This window comes from Grammomys surdaster, unplaced genomic scaffold (assembly GCF_004785775.1).
Source record: "Grammomys surdaster isolate TR1022 unplaced genomic scaffold, NIH_TR_1.0 126133, whole genome shotgun sequence".
NCBI lineage: Eukaryota > Metazoa > Chordata > Mammalia > Rodentia > Muridae > Grammomys > Grammomys surdaster.
Window position 1 is genome coordinate 6,977,654 of NW_021620941.1, and position 24,482 is coordinate 7,002,135.

General features: G+C 50.3%; 1 protein-coding gene across 1 annotated transcript in view; it reads left to right on the plus strand.

Moving 5' to 3' along the window:
• Positions 1–24,482, plus strand: part of Vav2 (vav guanine nucleotide exchange factor 2) — a 166,555-nt gene that overhangs the window by 115,456 nt on the left and 26,617 nt on the right. Inside the window, exons 5-11 of the mRNA XM_028757195.1 lie at positions 10,933–11,035; positions 13,460–13,558; positions 16,021–16,089; positions 17,522–17,622; positions 20,843–20,942; positions 21,722–21,817; positions 22,243–22,311. Coding sequence (XP_028613028.1) covers positions 10,933–11,035; positions 13,460–13,558; positions 16,021–16,089; positions 17,522–17,622; positions 20,843–20,942; positions 21,722–21,817; positions 22,243–22,311 — 637 coding nt within the window. The remainder of the gene's footprint in view (positions 1–10,932; positions 11,036–13,459; positions 13,559–16,020; positions 16,090–17,521; positions 17,623–20,842; positions 20,943–21,721; positions 21,818–22,242; positions 22,312–24,482) is intronic.

The window sequence follows — 24,482 nt, forward strand, 5'->3', positions numbered from 1 at the left end:
CATTTCAGATGTTATCCCCTTACCCCATTTCCCCCCTGCCCAGGAACCCCCTATCCCATTCCCCCTCCTCCTGCTTTTATGAGGATGTGTGGGATGTCCCACTCCCACCTCCCCACTCTTGAATTCCCCCATACTCAGCGTCCAGCCTTCATGGGACCAAGGATCTCCTCTCCCACCTATGCCTGACAATGTCATCCTCCCCTACATATACAGCTGGAGCCATGGGTCCCTCCCTAAGTGCTCCCAGGCTGGTGGTTAGGACCCTGGGAGCTCTGGTTGGTTGGTATTGTTGCTCTCCTCATGGGGCCTGAAACCCTTTCAGCTCCTTCAGTCTTCTCTCTGACTCCTCCATTGGGAACCCTTTGATCAGTTCAATGGTTAGCTGTGAGCATCCGCCTCTGAATATGTCAGACTCTGGCAGACCTCTAAAGAGACATCTATATCAGGCTCCTGTCAGCATGCACTTCCTGACTTTCACATCAGCGTCTACCTTTGATGACTGCACATGGGATGGTTACCCAGGTGGAATGGTCTTCAGACGGCCCCTCCTTCAGGTTCTGTCCCACACTTTGTCTCCATATTTGCTCCCTTGAGTGTTTTGTTACTCCTTCTAAGAAGGACCAGAGCACCCACACTTGGTCTTCCTTCTTCATGAGATTCATGTGGTCTGTGAGTTGAATCTTGGCAAGTTTCTGGGCTAACATCCAATTATCAGTAAGTAAATACCATGTGTGTTCTTTTGTGATTGGGTTACCTCACTCAGGATGATATTTTCTAGTTCCATCCTTTACCTAAGAATTTCTCAAATACATTGTTTTTAATAGCTGAGTAATACTCCATTGTGTAAATGTACCACATTCTCTGTATCCATTCCTCTGTTGAAGGACATCTGGGTTCTTTCCAGCTCCTGGCTATTATAAATAAGGCTGCTATGAACATAGTTGAGCATATGTCCTTGTTATATGTTGGAGCATCTTCTGGGTATATGCCTAGGAGTGGTATAGCTGGGTCCTCAGGTAATGCTATATCCAATTTTCTGAGGAACCGCCAGACTGATTTCCAGAGTGGTTGCACCATCTTGCAATCCCACCAACAATGGAGGAGTGTTCCTCTTTCTCCACACCCTCACCAGCATCTACTATCACCTGAGTTTTTGATCTTAGCCATTCTGACTGGTGTGAGGTGGAATCTCAGGGTTGTTTTGATTTGCATTTCCCTGATGACTAAGGATGCTGAACATTTCTTTAGGTGCTTCTCAGCCATTCGAGTTTCCTCAGTTGAGAATTCTTTGTTTAGCTCTGTACCCATTTTTTAAATAGGGTTATTTGATTGTCTGGAGTCTAATTTCTTGAGTTCTTTGTATATACTGGATTTCTACATCCCTGTCCTGGTAGAGCGAGCTCCCTGAAGGTCATTTGTAAGGAACACGGCAGGCAGATTGCTTGACCTGACCAATGGAGTGATAGATGGAAGAGCCAGGACCAGTGAGATGGCTCAGCAGGTAAAGGTGCTTGCTCCAAGCCTTACAACCTGAGTTCAATTCCCAAAGCCTGCAGAAGGAGAGAATCGACTTCTTCACATTGTCCTGTGGTCTTCACACATGTACCTCAGCACTTGTACCCACCCATAGAGGGGGTGGGCAGAACACGAGGTGGTAATGGATGCTCAGAATATGAACACGCAGTCCTTGTGTGAAGGGTCTATTCGTGTCCCCACATTGCTCCTGCAGAGTTCCATGCCACCTCAGCCTCAACCACAAGGCTCTGCCCTCCATTTTGCAGTTGGTTAATAGAGCTTCAGGAGGGGAAGTGCCTTGCTGGAGGCCACACAGCCCACACCATGTGACAGAGGAGGAACTGAAATGCTGGGCCATCTGTCTGGGGCCTAAGATGTCCCTGTGGGACTAGCCTCATGACCCAGTGCTGCCTTGTCTGTCAGTCTGTCTGTATGTGTCCATCTGTGGATATTTCTAGGTTCTTCTGCTTAGAAGGAATTCCCAGAAAAGAGGCAGTTGCTGCATGTATGTGTGTGTGTGTGTGTCTGTCTGTGTGTCTGTGTGTGTATGTGTGTCTGTGTGTCTGTACATACGTATGTACGTATATATGTTGAGGGGGGCAGAGCCCCAGCAGACTTGAAGCCGGGTGGGTCTGGTCAGATGATTCCCTGCTCCTCCCTGCAGTCAGAGTGATTTCTCCCACAGAGAGTGATTAAAAGTGTCTAGGTGTCTTGTCTGTCTGTCTGTCCCCACACTCAGATTATCCAGTCCATAGCAAGCACTCTTTGCCACCAGTGACCTGAGATGAACTACATTCTGGTGTGGACTGAGGTCACAAAAACGTCCCCTTTGGTTTCCTAGTAACAAGTTTATGGTGGCTTGTCACAGGCTTGCCTGCCAACCTCATGCTTGGAGCTGGGTTCACACTGTGTGCCAAGCCTGTCAGCTTGATGTTTATGTCCCCAGTAAACACCCAGTGCCCAAGGCAGAGGGCAGTTGCTCATTTCTCCCTGTTTTGCAGAGTGAGGGAGCTGGGCCTCATTGAAAAGCAGGATACCAGAATCAGCTACCGTGTGGGCTAGTGAGTGAGGCTGTGGACAAAGAACCTCAGGTGGAGTGGGGGGCCCTTTGGGCCCTTTCTGGAAGAGCTCAGGCCAGTGTAAGAGGAGTCGTTGGGGTGCAGTGTCTGTCAGTGCAGCCAACTTCAGGAAGCTGCAGGAGGGAGAGGGTAGAGCAGAAGGGGCTGGGGAGGTAAAGAGCCTTCACCCCAAGGGGCCCAGCTGTGTCTGATGGTCATAGTTCCACCACTGTATGGGGTGGTCCCTCCACACACACATTCTCGTACATTCTCATGGCAGTTGGACCAAGAGGGGATTTCTGTAATCTGAGAGGCCCGTGCTTCCATGGGCTAGTCTTTGTGCTCGTTTTTGCTGTTTAATCAAGTGTCATAAGGCACGTAGCATGTGAAAGGCCATGGGTTCTGTCCTGCCTTTCTCTCTGTTGTGAATGCTTAATAGCACATGAGCACATCAACCTTGGCTGCATTCCTTGGGCGCCAGTTTCTTTTTTTTTCTTCTTTTGAAAGATGTTCTGTCAGTGGCCTTGAGTTCTCCTATTAGGTGAGGTTGGTTGGCCAGCAAGTCCCAGACACTACATTTCTTCACCTCCCCAGACCCGAGACCACAAGCACTATATTCCCCCTAAGGTGGATGCTGGGGGTGCCATCATACAGCCTGAGCTTGTCACCTTGCCAAGTGACACAGAAGTAACCCCCTTTTCATCTAAGCCTTGTCCCCTGCCGTGCTCCTGCCTTGAAGCCATCTCTATCCTAAGGATCAACAAGGATTTGGGTGCAGAGTTGATCTTAGGTGAACATGGGTCAACCCAAAAGTATCTGATTGTTGCTTGTTTATGTTGAGCGCTGAGATTATCGTACGGTTTTTACTTTATCATGTTTGATTTTACTTTTAGTTTTATTTTCATTTTAAAAGAACTCTTCTTTGATGTTCTCTTCATTTCTCCCTCTCCGGTACTTTGCGTGTGTGAAACTTCAGTTCTGTGGTTTTCTAATTGCTAGTAACATGCATGAAGTTGTGCGTTGACCTGGATTAATTAAATAATGGGCAGAGACTGCACTGTATAAATGCAGATGGCTTTGGTGTGGAGAGGCTGCTCAGGGGTACCCTCGTGGCTCTGTGTGTCAGCCCAGGATACAGACAGGAATCAGATTGGCTGCTTCTGGTAGGAGGTTTTGCAGAGAAGGGAGGGAGAGAGGGAGGGAGGGAGAGAGGGTAGAAGATAGAGAGAGGGAGAGAGAGAATGAATGTGGGGTCTGCAACTCTGAGGCTCTGCACCCTAGGTTAAGGCACTAGAACAGTTTTACACACACACACACACACACACACACACACACACACTCATACTCACTCACACACCTTTTCTGCTTCTGGCTGATCATGTTTGACCTGAGGATGTTTAAGAGAGATGGGGGGAAGTGGTGTGTGAAACACAATCCTGCCAGGATGGACGTTCCTGGTCACTATTGATTTTGGGAAAAGCAAGATCAGAACACAACAGTAAATAATGTGCTGGGTGATCACTCTGGGGGTGTTCCAAAATCTCAGTACTGTGTGATGTTGGGGTATCTGCTGGGGACTATTCCCAGTTTCTCAGTACCATGCTAAGGTTTCTGCTGTAGGGTGTTCCGTGTGATATAGCGGTGTCTACTAGGGGATGTTGCCAGTATGTTACTTAGTCCTGTGTGAATGGTGTTTCCAGCTTCCCAGACTTTGTTTGTTCTGTGACCAGAGAGGGACAAACCTTAGTCTCCCCTGTTCTACTTGATGATTCTCTCAGAGGCTTTTCTGGAGGTGCTCATTGGAGGAAGGCCACTCCAGTCACCGTATTGTCTGTCACACATAATGGTACCCTCTAAGCCTTCATTTATGCTGCTGCATGTGGGAGTTGTTTGATATCTAAGAAGACCTGGCTCTCTGCAGTGACAGAATGGTAGGGTCATCAGATAAAATCCAACACATGGAAGAAATACATAAAATGTACTCTGAGGCACTGGACAGCAGCCAGAAGCTGAAAGTGGAGGGAATATACTCACTAGCATCTATCAGTGAGAGACTGTCTAGATCAGGTTGGTCCCTGGGCATATCTATGAGGGATTATGTTCATTGAGATGGGAAAACCCAGTCCACGGTGGGTGGCTCCATTCCCTAGCAGAGGATCGTGGGCTCTCTAAGAGTGGAGAAAGTGAGCTGAGCACCAGCAAGTCACCGCTCTAGCATGCATTCGTAAGTCATTAGTCTCTGCTCTCTGATGTGATTGACTGCTTCAAGTTCCTGCTGCCTGACTTCCCTGCAAACACAGACTGTATCCTGGAACTAGGCGCCAAATAAACCCCTTCTTTCTTAAATAGTTTGCCAGAGTACTTTGACACCAGCAGCAGAATCAAAACTGAGACAGAAATTGGTACTGAGAAGTAGGGCTGTTGCCGTAGTGAACCTGATCATGTGGCTTTCAGGCCTTTACAACTGCTTTGTGGGAGGAGCATGAAGACTTTGAAACTTTGGGCTAGGAAAACTATTGAATGCTGAGAGGAAGGGGTCTCAGTGAGCAGAAGCCTCCGAGTCTACTATCTACACCCACACTTGACTCTTCACACATCTGTGTAGCAAGGGGCCTGTGAGTTCCAGCAAACTGTGGAGGCAACTGGAAGCTGAATTCTTGTGGCAGTGTCATCGCTTCCCTCTGCAGGACAGAGTTTGAGTCCAGCTGGTCACTCTAAGAATATGACGTCAGAAGAAGTTGCAGAATCCAGAGTCTTCATTCATATCAGTCATAATGTCCAGTACTCAATTCACAAAATTAGGTCTCATGGTCTGCGGTGCAGTTTCAGAGGACACTGAGTGCAGAAAAAGAATGGAACTTGGGTTGTCATGTAAAGGTGGCAAAGGAAGAAAGCCAGAGGGCTTAGACTCCATCACAAAACTGAGTGCCATGGGGGACAGAGCCGAGAGTTCTGGAAGGGACCCAGAGTTATAGGTTGAGATGGAGTTTTGTCCGAGATATTTAAGAAGCCAAACAGAAAGGAAAAAGTTTCGGACAGATGACTCTAGAATGCGTGGGTATTTCTGTGGGATATTACATACAGAACCAGTCCATTTGAATGGATCCAACACCTCAACAAAAGCACTGAAGCAAGATGTCAGGAGTGCTCTGTGGTTTAGAGGAAAGCAAACATTTCTTAGGTAAGATACAGGATTTCTTCTATAGGATTGTGAATAGTATTGGGATGGCATAGAAAGAAAATCTGAGAAATTAGGCTTTGTTCAGTTAAGCGTAGATGCTTAGCAAGGGGCTAGAGAGGTAGCTCAGAGGTTAAGAATGTCTGCTGCTCCTGAAGATGACCTGAGTCATGTTCTCCCAGTTCATCTGTAATGGCTCACAGCCGCCTGTGACTCTAGCTCTTAGAGGATCTGATGCCTTGCTCTGGCCTCCGAAGGCACCAAACACACATGTGGCACACAGACATACAGGGAAAATAACTGTATACATGAGAAGAATAAAAAAATCAATATGTATCAGGACATGTTAAAAAATAAAACAAAAGCTAGCCAATCTAGAGATGGGGTGAGAGGTTGTCACCAAACATATACCAAAGTTTTTATTTACAATATATAAAAAGAGCTTAAAATTCAACAAGAAAAACTTCCAAGATTTAGAAATGGACAGAAGTTTTGAGTGTACCTTCCATAATACACAGCCAGTAGTCAGTAGGGAAATGCAAACTCAATGCTTGTCCAATTCAGCAGCTGAAGTGTAAAGCACGGCTACAGCAGCAGTTAGAGATGTGGGCACTGGAGCTTGTCCACACTTCTGGGAGGGATATGGATGCTGCAGCCATAGGGAAGAACATTGGGCAAACATGTATGAAGACAAACCTGCCCTTCCTTACACCCAGAAGCTCCAGCAAGTGGCTTTCAAAAGAAGTGAAAGTGCTCTCTCGCTTTTGCTTGCTTGCTCGCTCACTCCACCCCACCCCCCAAGAAATGATTACATACCAGTTTGTTCACTATAACCAACACTACTGTGTGTGATCACGTGTGTGCATGTGGAGACAAGGAAAACTTTGGGTTTGGGTATTTTTCCTTAGCTGCCATCCATTTTTTTAAAAAGAAAAAGATTTTTAAGATCTGTTTCTTTTTATCTGTATGTGTGTTTTACCTGCATGTATATATGTATACCACACATATGCAGAATCCATGGAGGCTGGAAGGAGGAATGAATACCCTAGGATAGGTGTTACGGATTGTTATGAGCTGCCCTGTGGTTGCTGGGAATTGAACCCAGGTTCTCTGCAAAAGTAGTCAGTGCTCTCACCACTGAGCCATCTCTCCAGCCCCAGATTTATTCTGTTTTTAAGTATGTGTGGGATGGTGCCATATGCAGTCATGAGAGCCGATTTCCACAGAGTTCAAAAGAAAGCTAGAGTCACAGGAGGTTGTAAGCCACCTGATGTGGGTGTTGGGAACTGAACTTGGGTCCTCGGCAAGAGCAGTTTGTGCTGTTCATCTCTGAGCTACCTCTCTAGCTCCCCGGTGTGTCTCCCATGGCCTGGAGTTTTACCAGGTAGGCTAGGCCAGCTGGCTAGGAAGCTGCAGGGGTCCATTTCTCTGTGCCTCTCTGGTGTTGGCATTACACTGTGTTATACTTTTAAGTGGCCCCATGCCCACAGAAAAGGAGATTGGATCACATAGTACTACTCAGTCAGTATTACAAAGGACGAGATGCAAGTCCTCATGGGCTCAGAGATGAGATGCAGAGGTCAAGAAGCCGGATACCAAAGGAAAGAGCTGTTGGTGCTGTTGACTTTGTGATGGGGAAGATGGTCTCTGGAGGATCAGTCAGGAGGCAGGCTGAGGGTGGGGATGGAGAAAGGGGCTTGGTGGGTCTGTGATGAGGTGGATTGGGTTGGAATTGGAGTTGGACAGTCCCTTTGTCAGAGTGAGTCAGCCAAGGTGCATTGTTAGGTTTATAAATCTTCCTTACCAAAAACACTTTGAAAATACCATCTTGCATGGTTTAGGAGGCCAGTGGATGCAGGTGTGTATAGCTGGTATGGAGATTCAGCTAGGAGTGAGGGTATGGAAAGCTTTCCTGTTGAGGGGCCACCTTTGCCAGAGCCCACAAGCTCATGGGAGATTTGACACTGTCATTCAACAAGCCTCATCTGACTAGGAACTGCTGGGTCTGCCTCACAAACCCCACTGCTGGGTTGGGCTTCGTTGCGGCTGATCCCTTCTGCCCAAGGTTAGCATCTGCCACCTGCTCTTTGTACATTTGTCCATCTGTCAGAAACTTCAGAGCCCAGTGTCATGGAGTATTTCCACATGAATGCACATTTCACTATGAATCAGGGCAGAGGTCACAGTAGATCCGTGGCTTTCCAGCCATTTCACCTTCAATTGAGTTAGGAGCCAAGTCCTTGGTAGAGCAAACAGTCATACCTCGAGCTGGTTCCAGGAGGTCTGAGGTAGGGTCTGTGTACAGGTCTTTATTGGTAAGGAACCCAGCTGGGTGGGGCCCGAGTCCTGGAGTTGTCTTGGATATCCTCACAAGGTGGGGTGAGAGAAGGGGGGGTTCCGATGCTGGCTGGTTTCCAGCCTGAAGACCCCCATTCAGGCTCAACTTTCACCCATTTGAGCCCCTTCACTGGCTTGTGAACATGTAACCATCAAAGCTCCCTGTCCATCACTTCCTTCCCCGGCCCATTGGAGCGAAGCCGGTGTCTGTCTTTAGACAGGGAGGTATCTCATCTGTCCCAAGCAATCTCCTTCCGAAGCCTGGAAGCATCTGTTTCCCTCAGTTCCATGTGGTGGGAATTCTAGACAGCTGCTGTGCCTCCAGCCTCGCTCTATTGCACGGCAGAAGTTTGGCCAACTAGTATCTGCCAGAAAGGACCTTGAAGCCCTCACCTGACCCAGGAGTCTGGAGAGAAGAGTGGCAGGGCACTTTGGCACAGAGCCCAGAGAGGCCGGGGAAATGATTTGTTTTATCTCTGGTGACAGTTTCCAAGAGACAGCCAGTCAGACCTGCTTAGGGTAGGTTAGTTGGAAAGATCACAGGGTGTACTCTCTGATTGTAAGCCCTGGGTGGCAGGAGGCTGTGTAACCCCAGTGTCTGTCCCCCAGTTATGATGTTATGATGCCCCAGTACAGTCAGGGAAAAGAGTCAGGAGGACTTGAGGCTGAGGCCACGGGGAGTGTGTGTGTGTGTGTGTTTGCTTGCATGTGTGGAAACAAGCACAGGTATATGTATTATTTAATGTGCAAAATGGCCACCTCTAAGGATTTTATGGTCCTAAAGAGATCTAGTGGCTTTTAAGAACTTCAGTTGGTGGGTCAGAGAGTAAATACCTGCGTGCAAGCGTGGCACTTCAGTTAGATCTGTGGGGTCCGATTAAACGTGAAAGAGATAGTGGAGTCTACAGTAATGTGATCTGACTGTCACCTGCCCATATACACAATAATAAAAGGAGCTTACGCAGAGGATGGTGGCACATCCCCTCATACTCAGGAGACCAGTGGGGCACGAAGAATGTCACGAGATTTAGGCTAGCCTGGGCTCCAGTGTAAGTTCTAAGCCAGCTTGGGCTTCAGAGTTGAGACTGTCTTGAAACAGAGTATATGGGCAGTTCTCTGTGTAACTGTTGAAGTTGATTGTCATGTGTTAGCTTTGTTCTCTGACCAGCAGTTGTGGGATACCCAGAGCACCACCCCTCCTACCTTGGCTCTCAGCCTGTGGAATCTCACTGTACAGGGCTTCCCATCAGGTTCTCTGAACTCTGGGGCACGGCTGACTTCTGAGGCAGTGGGTGTGGGATGGCACTCGGACTACGTGAGGAGACCTGAAGCATTGTGGGGAGGGTTCAGGGTGAAGGCGGAGGTTGTTGAAGTGTGGGGCAGCCTCACCATCAGCTATAAGGTGGGTGGAAGGGTGTTCTGAGGACTGCAGTAGCTCCAGGTGTACCTGGGAACCCCTAGACACATTAGGCAGGGGTCTAAAGAACAGTCACTCAGGGGGGTGCCTGTGATGGTTTGAATCATAAATGTCCCTCATAGTCTTAGGCATTTAAATACTTGGTTCCCAGTTGCTGGCAGTGTTTGGGAGGTATGGCCTTGCTGGAGGAAGTATGCCACCAGAAGCAGAAGCAGGCTTTGAAAGAGAGTGCACTCTCTGCTTTCTGCTGTGGTTAAGATGTCAACACTGCACTTGCAGTCTGGAAGGAGAGAGAGACGGAGAGGAAGAGGGAGGGAGGGAGGGATGTTGGTGCTCAGTTCTTTTTCTCCTTTAGTCCAGGGTCCGAGCCCACAGGATAGTGCACCCACATTCAAGGTGGGTCTTCCCACCTCAGTTAATGTAATTTAGAGACACCCTCAGACATGCTCAGAGGTTTGCCTCTGAGGTGATTGTCTTAGTCACTTTCTATTGCTGTGAAGAGACATGATGGCCAATGTAATTTATAAAAGAAAGCATCGAATGGGGGCTTGATGACAGTTTCAGAGGGTGAATCCATGGCTGTCATAGTGGGGAGCATGGCAGCCAGCGTGGTGCTAGAGGAGTAGCTAAGATTTATGTCTTATCTACAAGTTGGAGGTGAAGGTGGGGGGAGAGAAACTGAAAAACTGACTGGGTTTTGAAACCTTAAAGTTCACCTCCAGTAAAACACCTCTAGCAAGGCCACACCCCTAATCCTTCCCAAAACAGTTCCACCAACTAGCGACGGGACCAAGCATTCAAATAAGCCTACTGGATCTGTTCTCATTCAGAGCACAACAGTGGTGGTGGGCACCCATCAAATAGACAGTCTGTGTTGATTAATGGTCATGGGTAGCTTGGAGAAATTCTGAAGAGTCAAAACTCCTGAGTGTTAGACTGGTCTTTGCTTTCATGAGTGCTGACTTGAGAAGGTCACCATGCGTTCTGTGTCTCCATTCCTCCGTTCTGCATGGTGTCCACAGTGTGTGAGGCAGCCCTATGTGGGTCCTATACCCTTGACCTTCATGATGGGGCCACGAAGATGATGGAGCACTTGGGGCTCCTGGGCATGGGCTGAGACAGGAGCTTTGTTTTGGGGTAGGAGCTGGGCATTTCTGTCAATCTGCCACAGAGGACCCCAGTGAAGGAAGGTGTGTCTCACTGGTGTGTCTCCAGCATTTACTCCAGGCTTGGGGCATCCCTGGGGAAAGGAGAACTTTCAAAGATTCCCATGGCAGTCTCTGCCTGAGTTGATTCAAACCCACAGAGGAACTCCACTGTGTAGATGGGGAACCTGAGCCAAGGTGGGAGACATGGATTTGCCCTGCAGCCTCCTAGTCCGGGCGGCTGGACCTTCCTTCCTTGCTCACCCACCTCTCCCTGTGCAGCGAGCATGACCTGGGCGAGGACATCTACGACTGTGTCCCGTGTGAAGATGAAGGAGATGACATTTATGAGGACATCATTAAGGTGGAGGTACAGCAGCCCATGGTGAGCACTCCCCCTCCCCAACCCTCCCCCTGTGCTACAGGCAACTGAGCATTCCCATAGGAGCTGCCTGAGTACAGACCCAGGTCTTTCTGACTGCCCCCCTCCCTGCCCTCAGGTATGGCTCCCCTGCAGTGTCCTTGCAGTTCTGCTAAGAGGGGCCCTATGACTGTTGGGCTTCTCCAGCAGAGTGGCTACAAATTTTTTCTTAGAAGGTTCATAGTCCTGCCTATGCAGAGAGCTTTAAAATAGTAACTCTGTATTCAGTCTAACACAGTGCTACTAAGCAGGCATGCATTGTTGTAACTCTGTGTGCAGAATGAGGAGGCCTGTGTGGGCTCAGCCAGCCAGCTGCACGCCTTTTATGTTGAAGGGTATTTATTTTCACGTAGCCTTGGCTAATGATCTTGAGGACCATGGTTTGTGCCAGCTCTGGCTTATTGCCAACAGCTGCTGTATGGAAGGTGGGGGTCCACCTGGAGGGATCCAGAGAGGGGGCCCTGGAGGGGCAGGCCACAGCTCCCACAGACCCCCGAACTCCCCCAAGGTGGGCACCTTGCCACTTGTCAGTTGTGGAGGCTTTTGACGTATGTGTATTCCTGAAGAAGTGGGAAATTTATCAAAAGCCAATATTTCTGTCTCCCATCTGTGTGGGAGCCTCCAGCTGGTGACAGAGAAACAAAAAGCTGAGAGAAGTCCTAACAAGCCTGGAGAGCCTTTCCTAGGCTGCTTGGTATCCTGCTGTGTCCCTGGCTTGGGAGGAGAGATGAAAGGCTAACTGGGATATTGCAGCTCCTCACACTACTCCTGAGAACACCATGCACATTTGTCCCTGCGCTGCTTTCCCCCCCATCATGCTCGGGGCTCCAGAGCAGGTGGGAGAGGCTTCAGTAGTCAACTCTACTCTCCAGCCTTGCAGAAAGTCTGATCAGGACTTCCCCAGAGCTGGCCCCATCAGGTTGATTAAGGCCTCTCTCGGGGTAAATATCAGTATGCAGTCACAGTGGCTTGTGGGCATGTTTGAGGTGACCAAGTTGTCTGTCATGTTCTCCTGAGACTCCTGCAGCTCTCCCAGAAGCCTGCCACTGTCCCTGGTCCTGAAGAACCCCAGATCAGGAACATGTTCTAAAGGATAGCCAATGTTCTAATATCCAGCACTGGTGTTAGATCTCCTGAGTTGTCTAGTCCGTCCACAGAGGGGATGTACACTTCTTGCTGTGAGGGGTCTCTGAGGTGCAACAAAGGGTTTCCCCACTTCTCATCACATCTGGAGCTAGCTGTCTAAGAGTGAGGTAATTGGAACCCACTTATATGTAGTGAGGTAAAGGCAGGCTCTACTTTCAGAGCCCAGGCAAGGAGAGTCTAGACCTTATGCTGTGTTCTGACCCTTCTATGGCGGGCTCTGGGAAGGGCTGTGACATGGCTGTTGGGGCTGGGACTGACAGTAGGGTGGGCTGTTGGTGGTGACCCTTACTTCCCAAGCATGGCTTGAGGACAGTAGACACTGCTGACTGGTTCAATCTTGTTTGCTCCTCCATGCATTCAGATCAGATACATGCAGGTAAGTGCAGGTAAGACACGCTAGGTGGGCTCCTGCCGGCTATCTTTCCACCTGTTGGGAAGGTGTCAGAGGCCATAGGGAAAGTTAAGGACCATGTTCTCGGTAAGACACGGGGTCAGGCAGATCCACCCCATGGGCCTCACTGAGTCCTTGCTCCATGTTGCAAAGTGCTTAAGAGCACTGTGGTGTGAACATCAGGGGCTCTTAGGACCAACAGGAAGGTAGCTGGGTAGGCATCTGTCCAGTATTGGCTCTTCAGAGTCTTTGGGGCAGACCAGGCTCTCTGAGTTGAGTGAACCAAAAGAAAGCAGCTCTAAAGCTCATGAGCCTGCTCACTCCACCCATGCAGGCCGTCTCCCAGTCAGTGTGGTCAGGCAGTATGCTCCTGCTGTAGGCGTATGTCCCCACGTGCCCCACTGGTGAGCTGTTATCTCAGGCTTTCTGGTTGGAGGCTGGTGTCTCCTCTGGGAGGTCTGACCTTTGGGGCATTTGATGTTTGGAAGCCAGAATGGGTCAGCTGTGGATCTCCAAGGAGTTAGCCAATGCCCACTGCTGGACAGGGCTGACCCACTCATACAAGCGTCATGAGCACACCTCAGCTGTATGTCGTACAATCCTCTCCTGAGGCTTTTGTCCTAGTCTGGTGAAGACTCAGGGTTCTGAGTCAGGAGTGAGTACCCAGGAGTCCATGTGCCTCGGTTTCTTCAACCACAGATAATGGGAGGGGCTCCGGCCTCACTGTACACCGAATAATCTTGTGACCACACTGGAAAGGTGTCATCCTGTTGTGTGGTACAGGTGACCGGCAGCGGGTACCTGGGTGGCCAGGTTGCGGGATCCTAGCTCACGTGCCATGTCTCCTCTAGAAAATGGGCATGACCGAGGATGACAAGAGAAGCTGCTGTTTGTTAGAGATTCAAGAGACCGAGGCCAAGTACTACCGCACCCTGGAGGACATCGAGAAGGTGAGACCCACTTCTCCTGACGCCCAGGTAGACAGTCTTAGTGCCCATTCCAGCTTGCTCTCTCTCTCTCTCTCTCTCTCTCTCTCTCTCTCTCTCTCTCTCTCTTGTGGGTCCCCGATTCCAGAGGGTGTCCCACGACAATCTCCCGGCTGAGGACAGAGTGAGAGCAGGGAGGGTCTGCTACTGTCTCTGCCGCCACCTCTGCCTGCATCTCCACTGTCTGTTGGTCTCCAGCCCAGCCTGGTGTGAGAGGTCTGGGCCAAAGGGTACAGAGTGTAAGCAAGGAGGGGAGATTGCCTGTCCCCCCTGCTGCCTCTGCCCAAGTCTCCGCTGTTGCTGCTCTGTCACTCCCAGGTTCTGCACCTGTCTCAGCGCTGAGCCGGCCCGGGCTGGGCTGGTAAGAAGCTGGCTAGCTGGCGAGGAAGCAGCTTGGTGCCCCAGGAAGGTTCTGGGAGAGCAGATCTCTCCCCAAGTGTTACAGCTCTTGAGACAAAAACTCTTGAATTTGAATACCAGGATGATTCTCGAACACACCTTTACTTCTCCTGAATAGAGCCCTTATATACAGTTTCAGGGTGAGTTTGGGTCTGGCAGCAGATAAAGCCTATTGGCTTGGTCTGAGAGCTTGGAGATACCTCATCTACATGTGGGAGAGCCTGAGGCACTGTACCTCGTGACTGACGGTCATAGACCTCTCATTGGGAGGGGCTGTGGAGGGCCGAAGCTGAATGAAAAGAACCAAGGCCTGAAGGCAGAGCTGAACACCTGCCATCCTGATAAAGGTCCGGGGTTCAAGACTTGCTCAACCAGGCACCCAGCTGCTTCTCCCAACCCAGAAACCCCCACCCCCCTCTGGCTGTGAGAAGACACCCTGCACCCTGACCAAAGGAGCTTAGGGTATCCTAACTTGGTGATTATAGTCAGCAGAGGGAATCAGTGCAGGACCTCAAGCAGAAACCATGGAGAAAAGCTGTTTGCTGGCCCACACAGGCTCATGCTTAGCTAGCTTTCTTAAACAGCCCAGGACCACCTGGCCAGGGGCTAGTGCTACTCATAGTGGGCTGGGTCCTCCTGCTTCAATGAGTGATCAAGCCTGGCCCCCACAGATGTGCCCACAGGGCAGTCTGAACTGAGCAATCCCTCCATTAAAACTCCCTTCTCGTGACTCTAGACCAGCAGGTTTCAACCAGTGAATCTCGACCCCTTTGGAGATCTCAATTCAGATATCTTGTATCATAACAGATCATAATTTATATTATGATTCATAGCAGTAGCAAAATTATAATTATGAAGAAGCAGTGAAATAATTTTATGGTAGGAGTCACCACAACATGAAGAACTGTATTAAAGGTCATAGCTTTAGGAAGGCTGAGAACCACTGTAAGCTGACACAGCATACTGGGGTAGCAGCCCCTCCACCTGGCCATAATATTCCCACACAAAGGTGTCTCCCCTCCCTTCTGTGGAAAGCCTCCCAGCCTCTCCTGCATTTCTTCTCAGTGTTTCCATGTAAACCAGCCACGATTGTAGCTCTGCTTTTGAGCATGTGAGGCCAGACCTTGAGCTAAGTTCTCCAAACCTCCCATTCCCCGTGGGGCAAGCTGGTGCTTTTGCTGGTAGCCAGGAGTGTACATTGGATGTGATGGGCCATGTGACTAGATGCCACCCAAGGCCCTGAGTACTGCCAGTGGCCTATATCCATCTGCCTAGCCCCACCACCACACAGTAGGCCTTGCTTTTGAATCTTCCTGATGTGTCTGTGTCCTCGTGTAAAGAACAATACCACAGTCAGCTAAAATCCTCTTGGCTGCTCTCTGGTGTGGAGTGAGCCCCAGTGTCTTAGTTAGGGTTTCCATTGCTATAAATAGATACCATGGCCAAGGCAACTCTTATAAGGACAACATTTAACTGGGACTGGCTTACAGGTTCAGAGGTTCAGTCCATTATCATCCAAGGCGGGAACATGGCAGCATCCAGGCAGACATGGGGCTGGAGGAGCTGAGAGTTTTCTATTTTTGTTCAAAGGCAGACAGGAGATGGATGACTGGCTTCCAGGCAGCTAGGATGAGGATCTTAAAGCCTCAGCCCACAGTGACACATCTACTCCAACAGGGCCACACCTCTAAATAATACCACTCCCTGGGCCAAGCATATACAAACCACCACACCCAGTGTGGCCAGAATGGTAGGCGGGGAGCCTCTAGCCCTGGTCCTGGTGTACATTGCCCCTTGACCCAGGCTAGCCTTATTATGGCCTCCACAGAGCTGTGCGGTGGGCATGGGTTGTGGTCTTGGTCCCAGCCTGCCTTGCCTGCTGTGCTATCTCATATTTGTGTGGTTACACATTGCCCTCTGTATGTGCTGTCCAGTGAGCACTGACCACCTCCCTGTGCAGGGCAACTTTGGCTTTGACTGAAAAGTGCCCTACATACTGAGAGGCAACATAAACTTCTTCCTTCCAGAACTACATGGGTCCCTTGCGGCTGGTGCTAAGCCCGGCGGACATGGCTGCCGTCTTCATCAACCTGGAGGTAAGCTTTCTGGCATATTTCTGCCAGGTACGCAGCTGTCTCCTAAGATGATATCCCTGGGGATTTGTAGAACTACATCCCTGCTAGTGCCTTGGCTGGCTTATGGTTGACAGATGTATAGCTTCCTACATTGGAGACTGTCCTTCAAGAGGCAGTAGAGGTGGTATCTAGTGTGGCCTGAGAGTGTTCCTGTGACTTGCTATGGAAGTTGTCAGCTGTGCACAGACTCACACAGCTCTGGAGTGGACTCGAGATCCACAGGACTGTTAGCAAGGCTTGTGTTAACACAGAGGGAAGTGCGCCCCACAGCTGCTGTGCTCTGCAGGTGTCTGACTACTCATGTGCACCAGATGAGCGAGTGTGAAGTTAGCTTGTGGAGACAGCTGGTTTGCAACTCCACATGTCACATATGAATGAACGCCCCTCTGAGCATGCTGCTTGCTTCTGGTTCCTTACCACCTCCCATCAGCTCAAAGACTGAGGTGGGGGTGGGGGTGGGGTCTTACTCTCCCACACAGAGCTGACCAGTGTTCCTTTTACTGTCTGGGCCTCAACCAGTACAAATGGCTGGGATAGGAAGGAGTCTGGGAGAAGTAGAGGGGGTGGGCAGTGCGCTGAGCACCATAGTGTATCTGGGGTGAAACTTGAGGAAGCTCCAGGCCAAGGTGACACGGTGAGGGTGTCACTTCTTGCAGCAGTTGAGGATTGAGTGCTGCTGGAGGCCCCATTCTTCTGAGTAGCACCACAAGGTTGCTGGCTGAGACTAGCTACATGGCTTTTTCCATCTTCTGGCTTCAAGTCTGTCCTGAGGCAGCTGCCACGTGTCCCTAGGGGCTGATTTGGGTCTGGGCGGCTCCCTCCATGCACGACCATAGTGTGCTTCAGGGTCACCATGTGCTGGGCACTGTAACAAGGGTGTGTGACCTGTGGTTGGGAGGCAGGGAGCATATGGCCCAAGATGGTTTTGAATGCAGCCCAACACTAAGTCTCAAATTTACTTAAAACATAAGATTTGGTTTGCAGTTTTATTTTTTTGTAATTGTGTGGTTCTTGAGTGCCACCTTTTGATGGCACTGGGCTATAATGCCAAAAAGTTAGTCAAGTGGTAGTGTCCCACACCTTTAATCCCAGTATTTGAAAGGCAGAGGCAGGCAGATCTCTGAGTTTGAGACCAGCCTCAACTCAGACCAGACTCTGGTCTCCAGAGTGAGTTCCAGGACAGCCAGGACTATACAGAGAAACCCTGCCTCAAAAACAAAACAGAACAACGAAAAAGCTTGACACACCTGCTAGAAGCTTCCAGGCTGAGTGAGTGATATTAGCCTTCATAGGCTTAGGTGAGCACCCTGCAGCACCCCTTGGGTGTGTTGGCCAGCAGGCCTGGCTGTGCCTGGCTGTGCCTGGCTGTGCACTGAGCCTGCTTTCCCTCCAGGACCTCATCAAGGTGCACCACAGCTTTCTGCGAGCCATCGATGTGTCCATGATGGCTGGTGGCAGTACCCTGGCCAAGGTCTTCCTGGAGTTTAAGGAAAGGTGAGTGACAGCTGGCTGGACCAGAACCTCAACTGTCTTCAAGTTTTGACCTTGTGTATCTGGAAACCAGCCGGGGCAGGATGGCAGAGGCAGGGCAGTTCCCCAAGGTTCAGCCTCTCATTCTCGGGGCTGAGGCCACTCGTCTCTGGATCCTTGTTCCTCCCTGTAACCGGGATCACTACCCTCTGCTTCTCCATCACAGCTTGGGGGGCTGGGAACCACCAAGCCTCAGTTCCATAGTAGGGACTTGTGGGGGTCCCGGCAATCCTCTCTGCATCTCTGGCTTATTGGAATTGTGGTGGCTAATGTGGTTGGCTAAAACCCAAGGAAACGTTACAGCCTAAGTTACTTGACATGTTCTGTTCCATCCTTGATGCTCTGCAGGCCAAATAGATTAGGGGATCACAGACAGTTTGGGAAGAGGTGCCCACTCTTTGGTGCGATCAGAACTTGATGTCCAGAAGTACAGCAGCCACACCTCTGTGTGTGCGCCCTAGTTTTAGCCATGTCCCGTAGCTCTACAGCAGGGATTGGAGGGAGGCTGAAGCTGATGCAGAGCAGTGGCGGAGGCCCACGTGCTCTACACAAGAGACCCACAGCTTCCAGGGCCAGAGCTTGGAAGTGTGTCCTCTGTGAGGATGGGTCATTTGTTGTGTGCCCTGTTACTGCCCCGACCCCACCCCCAGTCTCACTAAGAGCAGGAGCCACATGGAGGTGTATACCAAGGAGGGCTTATGTTTCAGGATGAACTGGTATAGTTTGAGATGCATGAGCTTAAGTTTGTGCCTCTGTAACCTTATTTCCAAGTTGTGGGTATTTTTTTCTTGTTTTTAATTATGTGTTGGTGTTGGAGTATGTGTACAAGAGTGCAGGTGCCCATGGAGGCCAGAAAAGGGCATCCAACATGGATGCCACCCAACATGGGTGCCAGGAACCTAACATAGTCTTCTGCAAGAGCTGGTTTTATTCTTAACCTCTGAGCTATCTCTTCCGGCCCAATATTTTTCTTAATAGTACAAAATGTTGGTGGTTAAGATGGAGGCCCCTTACCTCTTACTTCCACAGCCAACTTCCTGCAACACTCTCAGAATGAATCATTTGTTCAGTTCTGAGAACAGTAAACCACGTCCATAGTCTATGCTTCGAAGCAATCTGTGCATGGACAAAAGAGTTAGGGGGGAGTGCAGGAAAGTCCTCGGTTGCTGCACCAAAGGCTTCACGTATCAGAAGTTTCACGGTGTTCCTCAACCTGATGTAGGCAAGGGGGCAGGTGGAACACCTAGAGGAGAATCATGTTGCACAATATCTGGACTCCATATGCTGAGCAAACACTCAGCCTCAGAGCTACATCCATCCGCCTGTCCCCCAGCTCCTTAATTTCCTGCTTGTGCTGGCATTGTAGCTGTGCATCTGACAGGATAGGCAGGACCAAAGGTCCTTTGGGGTCCCGTGGATGAACAAGGAGCACTGCTAGAGCCACACTTGTCAAGCTAGCAATGCATGGTGCCAGGGCTCCTGCCTGCTGCCTTCTTCCTCTGCCCCTAGGCTTGAGCTTGGGAAGGGCTTGAGTGTCATCTGGTCCCAAAGCCTAGGTGTATTAGTTACTTTTTATTGCTGTGATAAAACATCATGAATGTGGCAACTTAGAAAAGTGTTTAATTGAGCTCTGGCTCCCAGAGGGTTAGAGTTCATGATGTGTCTGCATCTGCAGGAAAAGACACTGGGCCTGGCTTAAGTTTTGAAACTTCCAAGCCCTCCCCTAGTGACATATTTCCTCTAACAAGGCCACACCTCCTAATCCTTCTTAAGTAATACCACTCCTTGATGACTAAGCATTCCATGTATGGTTCTTATTCAAACCACTATAATGGAGCAAAGGCGTAGAGGCAGAAACAGTTCAGAGCTCACATCTTAAATCTTCAAGCAGGAAGCAGAGAGAACACTAGGAAACAAAGCCCACCCCATCCCAGGAACTACAGCAAGTGCTCCCCCCACCCCCTGAACTATAGCAAGTGCTTCTTCCAGAGCAGCTCCTGCAGGAACTCTAGCCAACTGCCTCAGGCCTGTGTCTGCTGCCTAAGAGGAGCAAGAGTCCCAGTGGACAAAGTCTGCTGCAAGGTTGTTAAAGTCGGCCTGAGGAAGATCCAGGGGGTCCTTCTCATGGACTCCCTGATCCATATTGGGGTGGGGTAAGGTGGGGCTGGGACACTAAGGGTAAGCCGAGCCTCCCAATAAGCTCTTTGCCAGGCTGACACTCGACGGCTACTATGGCAGACACTTCACTGGGCCTTCAGTAGCCTTGGATGACCACTTGGAGAATGGACCCTTAACACTGTCATTGAGAGAGCAGTAGTCTAGTGAGGCATGGCTGCCATCATGCTTGTCCTTAATATTGTCCTGTGGCACTGTCTCCTCTTATAGGGGCTCATGTGTGTTCAGAGAAATCTAGGGAGAGAGTTACAGGCTAGCTGCCCTCTTGTCCTGAGAGTGCAGGTGTTCTGGTTTGAAGAGATGTCGTCCCCTGGGTACAGCACATGGAACCAGGTGATGACAAAGAGGACAGGGTATGATACCAACCAATATTCTGAATGACAAAAGAGAGATGGTGACCTGTGTGCTATGGTGAGGAGGCTAAGAGGGGAAAACTAAGTAGGGCTGGCTAGGGCAGCTGGGACCCTTTTGCTTCTGGCTGGGCACAGGCCTTGCATATCTCTGGATGTGGCCACTGACACCCCTGAAGAAGCACCAGAGGCTACCCCCAATTTGTGTGGCTCACTAATAGTCCCCATGCTAGGTCTGGAGGCAAGCAGAGAGCCCCATTAGGACCTCTTCTCTGTTCCAGGCATTCCTCTCCAGAACAGGCGAGCCATGGGTCATGACTTGCAGTAGCCCGTGGGAAGTGGCCTCCTTGGCTAGGGGAATTGGGTAACCCTCTGTTGCTGATGTTTTGGGAGCCCTCTTCTCAACTTGGTCGTGTAAATGATGGGAAAGCAGGAGGCGGGCTGGAGGAGCAGAGCCATTTGGGCAGTGACCCTGAGGCTCTCCAGCCTGCCTGAGAAGGAGTCAGGATACTGTAGCTGCATGCGTCTCAGAGATGCATGGCTGCATGTATGTTCACGTTGCCTGTGCACTGTAGTGTAGCTCATAGCAGTTGTAAATGTCTTACTGGATTGGTGCCCATGTGGTTGGCGCTATGTACAAGTTGCTATCCCTTCCTTAGGCTCCTGATCTATGGAGAGTACTGTAGCCACATGGAACACGCTCAGAGCACACTGAACCAGCTCCTCGCCAGCCGAGAGGACTTCAGGCAGAAAGTGGAGGTAACAAGGCGTCCTGATACCTTGGGCATAGCTGGCTAGCCAAGCCCCAAGGGACACACCAACTTCCCTCAACACCCATCCTTGATTTTGTGGCTATTCCCCCATTTTGTTGGGCGATTTCCAGTCCCAAACTAGAACACAGCCAGTCTCAGAGGCTGTGGGGGCCTGGACAAGTCCATCTTAGTGACTGACACTTGACCCTAGCCTCTGCTAAGGAGACCGTAGCAGATCAAGGTGACGTGCATGATACACTGGGCCTCTTTTCCAAGCCTAGGTTTGCCTGCCTGTCAGCTTGTTTCTCTCTTTAGCGCCTTGCCTTCCTTGCTCCTGATCACCTCCAGGTGCAGGAGTGCCCCTATCCTGTGTAGCTAGGAAAGCTCTGGATTCAGAGCTCCAGCTTCAGCATTGGTAGCATATGATGTTTGTCTCTCCTGTCCATGCACCCCAGGGGATCCTGGCTGACCTCACAGCCTTGTATAAACCCCCTCCCCACTTGGCTGTCAGGGAGCAGATAACAGATCCATGGCCTTGTTCTGTAAAGCCCAGTCCCAGTGGGCACTGTTGTGCAATAGGATGCCTCTGATCCCAGGGTCCCATCATGTTCCGATGTGAGGGGTAGTATATTTTGCCCACATGGTGATACCAACCTCATGCATACTCTAGAAGACCGAGAATCCAGGGCTGTGGTTCTTTCTCTATATGGCTGGCAGTTGTGTGTGTGTGTGGGGGGGGTTCTCCCAGGGAGAGGACCCTGTAACCACTTGCTCCTCTCTCACCAGGAATGCACACTCAAGGTCCAGGATGGCAAGTTCAAGCTGCAAGATCTGCTGGTGGTGCCCATGCAGCGGGTGCTGAAGTACCACCTGTTGCTCAAGGTGAGGCTGTCAGCCTGCTCACCATGCCCTCTGTCACTGGACTCTGATGGCATGGGCCCACAGGCAGGGTGGCACACAGGCTGATAAATGAGCTCATGTTCAGTACACACCATCAAGGGGTATCATGGCAACTGGAAGAAAAATTATGAATAAAATAAATTAACATTAGGAAAGTGGGAAGAGACAGGAAAGCACCCTTGGACCAGGGAGAGGAGAGCAACTGCTCGGTCTCTTGACCTCTGTGCTTCCTTGCCAGGTATCTACTCTGTAAGGGATCCCCGTGTCTGTTGGAGTTGGGCAGATGGGCTTGCACCTGGGCTGGTGGGTGGTTTTTGTCCCGAGGATCTTTCCGTGTGCACTGGGTAGGGGCAGGCACAGGACTGGGACCTTGAGGGCTCACCCTGGGTCCCTGCTTACTCCCATAGGAGCTCCTAAGCCATTCTGCAGACCGGCCAGAAAGACAACAGCTCAAAGAAGCACTGGAAGCCATGCAGGTAAATAAATGAGGCAGAGAGGGGGAATCCCCAGACTGGTGTGCACACGGTCCTGGATCCAACCTGAGCTCCTTGGCAATGCAGACCATTTGCCCAGGGTGACACAGATAGGACACTGGAGATGGGGTCAGACTTACATGATGGTAGAAGGAGCTGCAGCCTAGGCTGCTTTCACCATGTGTTCAAAGTCCCCAACTTCACGCACCAGCAGTTGCCCTGTCCCCACACTGTGTTTCCGAGTGTCTGCTCAATGGTTCTCAATGGGTGCCAGCTCTATCCAGCCGTACCTCTTTCCTCCTGAGCACCTGCTGCTGAAGGTCTGTCCCGTGCCATGCCCTATCACTCACTCGAAGATTCCTTTTCACATGCTGACTTTGAAGAGCCCTGCTCAGCCATTCCATATAGCCTTGTGTATAACTGTCCACTGTCCCCAGAAGCTCAGCACATCCTTGACCTGCTCAGAAACCTTGGTGGCTCCTGCTGCTCTCTGAATGCAGCCAGGGTCAATGAAGATATGTGTAACAGGAAATCCTCAGATCCTAGAGAAGCCTGGCCACCCTCAGGTTCCTGGGCATGCTCTATTCTTTCCCACCCCAAGGTGTGCTCAGGCCACAGCCTCTTTCTCATTAATCTGCCTGCGTCCCACTCATCCTGTCTCTGCTGTGAACTTGACACTAAGAAAGTCACCTTCCAGACTTCTTAACCCAGGGACTGTCAGGTTGCCCCACAGCCATACCTGTGCCTCTCATGGACACCTGTGTCTTAGGGTAAAATGCCTGACACAGGCTGGGTCCCTTTGGCATTGCAGTGTTATAGGAGCAGTGAGTTGCAACCTTGACTTCAGCCTGCCCCTGAGGAGTCCTCTGGTCCATGGACCCCCTCCTTTTCCCAAGACACCTCATTTGAAGAGGGAGGAGCAGCAATCTGACTCCCACATAGGCTCAAGGGGAAGATGCTGGCTCTCAAAGCTGCCTGCAGCTCTCTCTGAGCAGGCTTCATGCAGATGGGAAAGTTGACACCAGTTTTGGGTGTATTTAAGCGTGGGTGCTGTGGCTGACACGGGGACCTCTGGCTGGCTCCCCTGGGGACCTGAGGTCACTGCAGCAGAGGATCACATCTTCCCACCACAGACACAGTTGAGTGTCAGCCAGCCATCCCTGGAGCATGTACTTCATAGCTACAGATGGACCCTGAGCCTCAGCCTGGCCAGCAGGTGGCTTCTGGTCCCTTTGTGGCAAAGTACCCTGAGGATACGTAGCTCCTGACATTCCACAGAAGGTTTGTGACTTGTTCTGTGTCCTTATCACTCAGAGTCAGCTCTTTAAACTTCAAAGTTTGGAAGGTTTCCTGGTTTGCTTTCTGTTACTGTGATAAACATCATGATCAAAAGCAATTTAGGGGAGGAAAGATTTATTTTAGAATGTTACATTCCCAGGTCACAGTCTGTCATGAAGGGAAATCAGGGGAAGAATTCAAGACAGAAACCATGGAAAGAAGGCTGCTTACTGACTCACTTCCTGGAGTGCTTAGCTAGCTCTCTTCTATAGCCCACCTGCCTAGGAGTAGTGCCATGTGCAGTGGTCCATTCTCTGTCTTCTCCATCATCTGTCAAGACAATCTCTCAGACATGACCACACAAGACAGTGTGATCAATGTCGTTCTTCAACTGAAGAGCCCTCTATGAAAACTAACTAATACAGGAATCTAAAAGCCTTTAATGTCCCCAATGCAAAGCAGAAAATCATTCATCCAGCCATTGTCTGAGCTTTCATGTTTCCAACAGGGTTGCAGTACACCCTCCATGCAAGGCTATGTTCTCTGTTAGTTGCCTCCGGAGCTATACTTTCTGTCTCTGTGGCAATCCCCATCCCAGACATGCACTTCTGAGACTCCTGCCAGGTGTGCACAGGGCCACACATGCTCAGATCTGTGCCTGCTGTTGATTTCTAACAAACTCCACCCTTTGCAAAACTGTGACATCTGGTAGGGAGATGCCAGTTGCAAGGTTTGTGAGGTGGTCCTTGAAGTGACCCCAGAAACAAGATAGGCTATGGGAGAGGTAGGAACTGACTCCAGGATGTGAGTCTGGCTTTTGTATTGGGGATTTCCTCTCTGTTCTGCTTTCTGGGCAGGATCCCTGCTGCTCTGTCCCAGCCACCACAGGGCATTTC